The sequence below is a fragment of the Camelina sativa genome, chromosome 4 (assembly GCF_000633955.1).
Source record: "Camelina sativa cultivar DH55 chromosome 4, Cs, whole genome shotgun sequence".
Taxonomy (NCBI): domain Eukaryota; kingdom Viridiplantae; phylum Streptophyta; class Magnoliopsida; order Brassicales; family Brassicaceae; genus Camelina; species Camelina sativa.
The window spans coordinates 196,290-205,542 of record NC_025688.1 but is presented as its reverse complement, the minus strand read 5'-3'; the positions used below and the strand labels follow the sequence as shown (position 1 = coordinate 205,542).

General features: G+C 38.4%; 3 protein-coding genes across 4 annotated transcripts in view; 1 reads left to right on the top strand and 2 right to left on the bottom strand.

Annotated features, from left to right (window-relative positions):
- The window catches only part of LOC104779406, a 1,938-nt gene extending 1,018 nt beyond the window's left edge, over nucleotides 1-920 (bottom strand). Inside the window, exon 1 of the mRNA XM_010503755.2 lies at nucleotides 113-920. Within this exon, the coding sequence (XP_010502057.1) occupies nucleotides 113-751 (639 nt within the window). The 5' untranslated portion in view covers nucleotides 752-920. The remainder of the gene's footprint in view (nucleotides 1-112) is intronic.
- On the bottom strand, nucleotides 3,585-5,962 carry LOC104779404 (transmembrane protein 87A). Its single transcript, XM_010503753.1, has 5 exons — nucleotides 5,660-5,962; nucleotides 4,664-5,591; nucleotides 4,464-4,559; nucleotides 4,156-4,292; nucleotides 3,585-3,989 (listed from the first exon to the last, which is right to left on the bottom strand). The coding sequence occupies exons 1-5, from the start codon at nucleotides 5,827-5,829 to the stop codon at nucleotides 3,839-3,841; spliced, it is 1,482 nt and encodes a 493-aa protein (XP_010502055.1). The 5' UTR covers nucleotides 5,830-5,962; the 3' UTR covers nucleotides 3,585-3,838.
- Nucleotides 6,103-8,730, top strand: LOC104779403 (myb family transcription factor PHL7). Of its 2 annotated transcripts, none has more exons than XM_010503752.2 (7): nucleotides 6,103-6,386; nucleotides 7,014-7,139; nucleotides 7,369-7,445; nucleotides 7,527-7,569; nucleotides 7,678-7,735; nucleotides 7,828-7,897; nucleotides 8,020-8,730. In XM_010503752.2, the coding sequence occupies exons 2-7, from the start codon at nucleotides 7,019-7,021 to the stop codon at nucleotides 8,512-8,514; spliced, it is 864 nt and encodes a 287-aa protein (XP_010502054.1). In that variant the 5' UTR covers nucleotides 6,103-6,386; nucleotides 7,014-7,018; the 3' UTR covers nucleotides 8,515-8,730. The 2 variants fall into 2 exon arrangements, with proteins under 2 accessions (XP_010502054.1, XP_010502053.1); XM_010503751.2 differs by having other exon boundaries at nucleotides 7,010-7,139.

Genomic DNA, 9,253 nt, shown 5'->3' with positions numbered 1-9,253 from the left:
GGTGGTAATTTCTTTGTCAAGAGTCAAGAAGAGTTTAGTAGTGTTCACACTAGGCTTAGCTAGGCCAGATCCCCGATTGTGACGAAAGGGAAGAAGGGAGAAGAAGGAGAACCTGAACTCCCGGTGAATCGAAATTCATGACTCGGATCTTAGCGCCAACGTCTCCGCGGACTGTGAGCTCCACTCGGTCGTTCAAGGAAGCGTCTCTGACGAGATCGGCGGCGTGGGCTTGCATAAGATTGACTCTATCGACGGAAATGGTGGCCTCCACGTTCCTCGTACTGTGCGCGTCCTGGTAGAATCCGGGCACCGTCGCCCTCCCCAGTGGCATGCCTTTGTACATCACCGTGAAGCTGGACTCCCCGTACCTGATCCCGACCTTGTTGGGGTTGCCGGCGGTGAAGAGCATGCGGATGGTCAGGGAGAGGGAGGCGGTGGTTGGATCCAGAACAGCGCTAGGGTTAGAGATTCCCATGTACACCACTGCCACTTGCTGCAGATCGAACTGCGGCTTCTTCGGCTTCACCGCCAGTATTACTATGAGCACCACCGCCAGTACTAGCAGCGCCAGGAACGCGAACAGCAAGAACAAGCAGCAGCAGCATCCCTTCAGCGACGCCGACGACGAAGACGACGAGTAGCTCCGGTAATACGGCTGCTGGTGCCTAACCAACACCGTCTCAGCCGCGATCGGAGGACGTCCATGTCCGTTGATACCTGGCCTGGAAGTAGTAGGAGGAGAAGGAGGCATAATTATAAGTGAAAGCAGGAAGCTCCCTCTCCCTTTCCACTCTCACTTCAATCCACTTGCAATCTCTAGTCTACTAATCTGTAAATGGCGGTGTGTTAGAAGCACAATAAGAGAGAGAGAGAGCGTCCCCGTTTCCGCGTCCTGGACAGTAATTGACGAATTAATAATGCACAATAATACCAATTTTAACCATCAATAAAATATTATTAACTAGATTTTAACCGTAATACATTGTGGAATAACTTTTTATAATTAAAGTATTCTAATTTTAAGTTACATTTGTTTTTTTATCAACTTATATTTGTTTGTTTATTAATATTGTTTGTTTTGTTTAGTGTTTAAGATTGTAAAATTTTATTTTGATTATTAATTCTAGAATTTCACCTATTATTCAATTTTTTACATAATCGTAATTAATCAACTTAATTAGATATGCCTAATATTCTAAAATTACTAACAAAATAATCAGATAAAGATTTAACCCGTGTTCAAGTGTCAGACTAAATTTATACTAATGTTAATATAAACCGTCTTTTCTTATTATCCTTTATGCAAAATAACCCCGTTTTATGATATTTTTAACATTAATAAGTTTACATATACATAATATTCTATTTTTTATTAATTTTAGTTATATCAATAATCATACTCTGAAATTTTTGAAATGATGTTATGATAAACAAGTAAAATATAGAAAATATTATTTTTGAAAAGATAATGTTACTGTGAAAAAAAGATAAGTGTTTGTTTTTCTATGGTGATCTCAGTTATTTTCTTGTCTTTTGAAAGAAAAAAAAAGCGTAAGAATCTCATATAACTTGATTAGTATAGACATGTATGTATTAAAGAGCTCAAATGTCTTACTCATTCTACTTAGAGATAACATGTTTTAAACAGTTATTCAAGTTAATCAATAGCTGTAAAAAAATTAGTTAATAATATAAAAAATGATAATAAAAGATAAACTAACAAAATCTATCAAAAATTGTTTATAAGTGGGTGATATTGAATTAATGAATTCTATGTGTCTACTATGTCCTCTGAGTGAGTCCTCGGCGGAAAGATGTGCTCATGACTCATCTTGTCTCTTATATATGGTTGTGACTTGTGAGTATGTGACTTATTATCTTAATCGTTGTTGCTCTATTATTTGCTAGTCATCCGTCATCCTCTTTGTCCTTGTGTGGCCAATTCATTGGTTAGTTTTCTAGATAGTCTTGGCTAGATTTGAATCTAGGTTAGCAGAATTTTAGTGAAATAATTAACTTTTAAAGGGATTCATACAATCACATACATGTACGTTAAAATAAAACTTATGCAACGTTTCCGTAAAACTGAGAGAGATGAAGGAAATTATCAACATATAGTATTTGGACAAACGAATATATCAACGAAATAATTGGCATATAGTGCATATTAGTTAACGAAAAACATAGACATGAGGAAAGATACGGTGGTTAGTCATGAGTAGAAACTGAAAACTTAATTTTATTGATATGATAAGCAAAACAATATACAACACGATGAAAACATACACATTGAATCTTTAGTGATGAGTATGATTCATATCTTAAAAGCAGAGTGACTAATTTACAACGAAAAATAAACATCAAAAGTAAGAGAAGAATAAAGAAAATATAAAGCAATTTCCATCGATTTTAATAAAGTTTCTTTTGCTGTTATAAGTATGTTCGGTGCACTCATTTAGCTAGCGAGAGGTTATTTATAGTGCTTTAAGATTGATTGAATTAGGTGTAATATGGAATTGAGAATAAATTGGTGAGCAAGCAAAAAAATCTCTAAAAATATGACATTTACGTTTCAAAGTAAAGGATTTTCTGATTTAGGTAAGGAATATTCTAAAAATCTCATATGTATAGTTATTTAGTTTCCATTGGATATAATATCTCGATTTCATCTATATTAATTAGTAGAGATATTTTAGGAAGCTAAATGATTTCTCGATTTTAAGATATATTATTAGAGTAATCAGTTATGTTTTACCATATATTACTTATTGTTTTTTTGTGCAATATTCTAGGGATTAAGATTGTAAATAAAATTTAAAATAAACAAAACTAAAAGGGTAGAACCCAAAATGTATTTCAAAAATGTATATATAGATTTATAATTGAATAAATGCTTGCTGAGCAAGGTGTCAAACGATCCTTAGCAATAAACACGAGATTTTTTTGTATGCCTAATGGAGCTGTGAGAATATTGCAGAATTATATTTAGTTTCTAAAGGAGATATGTACAGAAATAAATGTATTTCTTGCTTACAAAGTTATATATTTGCTAAAATGTGATTTCCTTAATTTTGGTTCTCGTGTTTAAGGACGTTATCGATGTCATAATAATCTTTGAGGTTGTAATTTTTTGTTTCTCAAAGTGGGTCAATTTACATTCAACATATCATAAATATGTATTAAATAAGTTTTGAGCATTTATTCTCGATCTCTTAAATGATGGTGTCATGCTGTGTATGACAATAAACATTAATAAATTTGAACCATTCCTATAGTTCCATTAATTGAGTTAATTTGAAATGTTAGTTTAGGAAAATCTGTAGGGATTAATTAAGTAGAAATGTTATTTTAGGAAAATCTGTAAGGGTTAATGTTGCAAAAAAAACAAATTAAATAAGATAAACTTCAATGACATAAACCAAAATGTACTTCAAAAATGTTAATATAGATTTACAGCATTTTATTTTAGGCAAATCTCACCCTCTCCTCTTCATCTTACACCACAAACAGAATCAAAAGTTTTATCACTAGGGCCGTGTACGAGGCGATTTCTAAATTCTATGACAGCAACACCGGGAGAAGGATTAGATGACTCAGATGTTGGTTCTTCAGTAAGGACATATGTTGTATCACAAAACTGATACTCGAATATTGCAAAGTTTAATCTGTACTTCAGAAAAAATAAACTAAAATAAAATACAAACACACAATTACATATATGTATTAAGACGTCGTAGCTTTGTTGCCTTGTGCTATAGTTGACCCTCATGCTGATATTTCTACTTCCCTCAGCTCATGATCAAACACAGATGCCTAGCCGTTTCTTTGCCGACTCTCCTCACTCTCTCTTATCTTCTTCGACATCTTCTTCACTGTCCGAGTCGGCATTCTTCTCTTGCTTAACTAAGCTAATATCACCTTCTTGCTTCCCCCCTGTCAGTGACTGAGCTTCCTCGTTTTCTTCATCCACGTCTCCCGAATACGCATATCTGTCCATCATTAGTTTCATATTAGCATGCATCCCTGTCACATCCTGGGACAACAAAGTGAACCAAGACTTCCCACAAGCAAGTAACTCGCAGCTCGCAAAACCAAGCTTATTTATTGGTTGGTATGCTGAACAGGTATCAAAATCTTTTGAGTGATGGAATATACCTCTGGGAGTTCTGTGAGGGGGTCCAGAGATAGCAAATAATACATAGCAACAAGAATGCAATAACATCCCAGAAGGCAGTTATGGTCCAAGCAGTCTGCCATCGTTCATTGAATGGATCTGTTGCTTTGAAATACACCTGCAGGGAGGGAACAAATCATCAGGCAAGGTGGGTATATTCCAAGAAAGAAGGAGCTTCTTTTTTCCTAGCTTGAATTCTATGCCAGTTTTAGTTGAGCAGTTAAATTTCCTTAAAAGTAAGATTTGAGGTTACTAATTCAGCAACAAATCGGGATTGACAGGATGGTACCTCATACACTATCCATACAACAGAGACAACAACCATCACTGCAAGAGCATTTGAGAACTTGCGGTAAATTTCCAACTTCACCGAGGTCCTCTTCATCTGCGCAAGAAAAAAACAATAAAGAAACTTTTTAGCCACAAACAAAAACCTTACAACTTACAGAGTCTGACTACAGAGTTGCTAATTTGGAAAGGAAGAGAAACCTGTAACTGTTGGAGCGTTTTCGAAAGAGAGGTAAATATCCACAAAATGAGAAATGCATCCAGGAAGGCGTCAGGAAGGACAAGAAAAAGTTTTGATCTTCCGGACATGTCGTCAATGATGCCAACGTGCTCAGCTATATCAAGCATCTCAGAAGCTATGAAGTAAGTAACTCCAACAAGGAGGACTTTAGAGGTGAGACCACCAAGAGTGGATTTGACAACCCCAAATCCCATGGAAACACAGAGTATGAGAATGCGGGAAAAAGTCTTTCTGAAAGCACCAATGGTAACAACCCATGTAGTGAGGGCTAAAGGCCTCATCCCCGTGTTGTTAAAATTTGCATAATCCAAGTACCAAAAGAGCATCTCAAGCAATCCGAGAACAAGGACAGCAGTTATGCAATGTTGAAGCGGCAATATATCCATCCGGAACCTCACATACTGGAAGAACCAGACAGCACTGAGCAGCAAATATGCGAGAGACATATAGACATAGAAATTCATGAGGGGAGCCATCCTACCAGGGAGATAGCCGTCGGGATTTTTCCAAACAGTCTTTCCGGTCATTTTGAGGCCCTTGAGTTGTGGATCGCAGGATATGAATAAGAGGTTATAGATTCCAGTCTTGCCGATCAGAATCTGAGTGTCTTCCATCTTAGCAGACAAACGTCTTCCTCTGAAGCGGACACGTAAGAGGATAGGCCATCTAGGGTCATGTGCAGAAGGAATCCTAATGATCTCACCCTGCTTACAACCTTGAAGCTTGGCCAGATCCGGAGTGCAGCAAATAGATCTTTGACCGCCGTAAGCTGAACCACCGATATTGTTACGATCGGAGGCTTCAAAGACCACTGCTTGGACTAACCCATTGCTGTGGCGGCGGTTATCAGTTGTAGTAATTGTTCTCCAGAGAGTGATGTTCTCAAACCTGCACGACAGGACAGACCAGTGAGGACAGCACAAGAGTTGAAGGATGGATATATAAATATTACCAACCTGATGAAAGATCGGGAAGAGGCGAAGATGCCCTCGCTGCCACCGTAGAGGAGAAGAGAATTACCGACATCGTGGAAGGGCTGGGAGGGGTAGATGTGGGTGGAGGCCCCTGCGATTTGAAAGTGGAAAGAGAGAAGAAGCAGCAGAGACAGGTGGATCAGTTTTTCCATATTATTGGGGAAGGAAGAGGAGGAGGAGGAGGAGGAGGATTTCTCGGCCTGGAAATGGGAATTAACTGGAAGCGGGAGAAGAGAACAGCAGCTAGCTGCAGAGTTGGTCTACCTTGCTGACTTTGGTTGGACCCAGCCAGCCACCTACTTAAACATATAATGCTTGGGCTTTAGGATGGTTTTAGGCTCATAACGAGTGTTCCGGCCCACCAAAAAAAAGAGAAAAAATAGTCAATGAATAAATGACACTGCTGGTCCTGGAATTTTTCGATCGAGCGATAAGAAACAAAAAAAAAAAAAAAAAAAAAAAAANAGAAGAGTCTGGGACGACTGGAACTTTTTGTTTTTGATTTTGAGGAGGACTCTGCTCTGCTGTGCTGCATCGCCGCCCAGTAAATAAACCAATCAATCGGACTCAGTAAACTACTCTATAACACAGCAAAATCTATTTCAGATTTAGATTAGATTGGGGGAGTGTGTCGGAGAAGAGCAAGTTCGGGAAATGGAGGGACGTCGTCTGATTCTTGTATAGATCCATCCCACCCTCTCCCCCGCAGGTTCGTTCGTAGATTCCTTGGATTTTTTTTTTTTTTTTTATTTTAATTTCTTAGTGACAGATTCCTCCGAAACCCACCCGTGACCATGTGGTTCATGTCTCTGATTTACACGGCTCTCAAACCCTCTGGTGGTGGTGGTGGATCGATCTGCCGGAGCAAGTTTTAAACTTGAATTCACTGTTTTTACTACCTATCTGTTCTTTTCTCCAAAAGTTACATAGTTTTCGACAAATTCGTGCTATTTCGGTAAATTANCTTCACTGTTTTTACTACCTATCTGTTCTTTTTTTTCCAAAAGTTACATAGTTTTCGACAAATTCGTGCTATTTCGGTAAATTAACCAACAAAGTCCTCTCAATCAATCAATTTTTCTTCATATGATAGACATGACGGACTAGGAGAAATCCTTCTTTCCATTCCTAGTTCTCTCTCTCTCGCTTTCGCCATTACATTTACTGCGATTAAATGACTGCCTCATACAGTACTGTANTCTCGCTCTCGCCATTACATTTACTGCGATTAAATGACTGCCTCATACAGTACTGTATATATTTCTGACGAGCTATATATCTCTTTTCAACAACTCATTTATAAATTTCCCTTGAACGATTTTTTCATCTTAGCCAGCCCTCATGGAAGCAGATAACGGAGGAGGCACCAATTCTAGTCATGCATCCAAACAACGTTTGCGTTGGACGCATGAGCTACATGAACGCTTCGTTGATGCTGTTGCTCAACTTGGTGGCCCTGATAGTAAGTTTCCTTTTTCTTTCTTTCTGGCATGCCTTCTTTTTTGTATAGTCAAGTCAGTCTATTGTAAATTAGTAACTCATCAATAGATTCTGTGGTGATAATATGTATGCACACCAATATGATTGATCAGATTGCGGTTTATGCTACTACTAGTCATGAGAGGGAAAGCCCCATCATCTGTTTGCTTTTTAGGTTTTCTAAATATTTTTCTTCTTTTGATTTCCAAAAGGAGCTACACCCAAAGGCGTTCTTAGAGTTATGGGTGTACAAGGATTAACTATATATCATGTCAAGAGTCACTTACAGGTATTTTCAAATGTGTCTCGTCTCGTCTCTCTTCCACTTACCCGTGCTGATTTTTTTGCACTTGCGTTTTTTTGGAGTCAGAAATATCGACTTGCAAAGTATCTTCCAGATTCGTCTTCTGAAGGTAGTAGGGTGGACATTGATTTCCTTCATCTCTCTTTTTTTTTTTTTTTTTCTCATTCTACCAGTTGCCTATTTTTACCTGAAAACTGATATCTTTTATAATTTTCAGGGAAAAAAACTGATAAGAAAGAATCTGGAGATATGCTCTCTGGGTTGGACGGCTCGTCGTACGTGAAATTTCATTCTTTGAGTTGATTTTTTTGTGATGCTCTTACCTGTTGCCTCAGATTATGTGATCATTATCTTTTCGAGATTACAGGGGAATGCAGATAACTGAAGCCCTCAAGTTGCAGATGGAAGTTCAGAAACGATTGCACGAGCAACTAGAAGTATGCTTCACCATACTTACTTTTTAAGAAAGACAAGGAAAAAACGAAACAATTTGTCAGGATTTCAGTGGAGCACTTAGTTTCCATTACATATGACATTCTTTGATGTGTATTTTTTTCAGGTGCAAAGGCAGCTGCAACTACGGATAGAGGCACAAGGGAAGTACTTGAAGAAGATAATCGAAGAGCAACAACGACTCAGTGGAGTACTTGGGGAACCCTCAGCCCCAGTTACAGGGGAATCAGATCCTGCAACCCCTGCCCCAACATCTGAGTCTCCCCTTCAAGACAAGTCTGGCAAGGAATGTGGACCAGATAAGAGCCTCTCAGTTGACGAGTCTCTCTCATCTTACCGGGAGCCTTTAACACCGGACTCAGGGTGTAACATTGGGTCTCCAGATGAGAGCGGAGGAGATGAGAGATCATCAAAGAAGCCCAGATTGGTGAGAGGTGCAGCTGGTTATACACCTGATATTGTAGTGGCGCACCCAATACTAGAATCAGGCTTGAACGCTTCTTACCATCAGTCAGACCATGCTCTCGCCTTCGACCAGCCATCTACATCACTGCTTGGGGCTGAAGATCAGTTGGATAAGGTTTCAGCAGATAATCTTTGAGTTGTATCACATGGCATCTGTTGAGTGTACCACATGTAGTGTTGTCTATCCTAATCCTTATTAGTTAGGAGTTTCCTCTAGTGATGTCATCACTAGTTTTTAATTCTAGGTACTGTCATGAGCATGAAGAATGAATATGTCTATGTTGTGCTGTAATTTGGTAAACACAAAACAACATTACTCTTATTCCCAACACACTGCATTCTTCTAAAGCTACTTTATCAAAACAGTAACGCATGCGGCATTTATACATACATATTTTTTTCGTTTGTTGAAATGTTAGCAACGAAAAAATGTATACATAGTTTTGATAAGAAAAGCTGGAAAAGTAAACTACGCTGAAAAAAGCTAGGAGATGAGGACAAAACAGAGCTAGGAGATGAGGACAAAACAGAGCATTACAAACTATCTCGTCAGTTACGCCAGCGTTCTGAAGCTTTGCATATTTGCTGGTGCCTTGATAGTGAAGACTGGTGATGATCTCGAATGGTCTTGTCGATGATGGTAATGAGGTGACTGCACGGGCTGTGCTCTTTATGGTGGCGTCTAGTGTTACGGTCTCTCCAAACGTGGTATATTACAATGTGATATAGGTATAGAGGCTGAAATATTCCGTCATTAATCATAATGAGTTACACACATATTTATAGTACATAGGGAGACTAGGGTTACAATAATTACAAGATCCCTATTCGTATATTGATATATACATATCTCTGAACCACCACTCATCTTCCCG

Coding starts and splice junctions, on each gene's coding strand:
- LOC104779403 (XM_010503752.2), top strand. CDS start 7,019: ATGGAAGCAGATAACGGAGGAGGCACCAATTCTAGTCATGCATCCAAA. Junction 7,140..7,368: donor TCAACTTGGTGGCCCTGATA/GTAAGTTTCCTT, acceptor GATTTCCAAAAG/GAGCTACACCCAAAGGCGTT. Junction 7,898..8,019: donor GATTGCACGAGCAACTAGAA/GTATGCTTCACC, acceptor TATTTTTTTCAG/GTGCAAAGGCAGCTGCAACT.
- LOC104779404 (XM_010503753.1), bottom strand. CDS start 5,829: ATGGAAAAACTGATCCACCTGTCTCTGCTGCTTCTTCTCTCTTTCCAC. Junction 5,592..5,659: donor TCTTCCCGATCTTTCATCAG/GTTGGTAATATT, acceptor CCTGTCGTGCAG/GTTTGAGAACATCACTCTCT. Junction 4,560..4,663: donor AAACGCTCCAACAGTTACAG/GTTTCTCTTCCT, acceptor TTTCTTGCGCAG/ATGAAGAGGACCTCGGTGAA.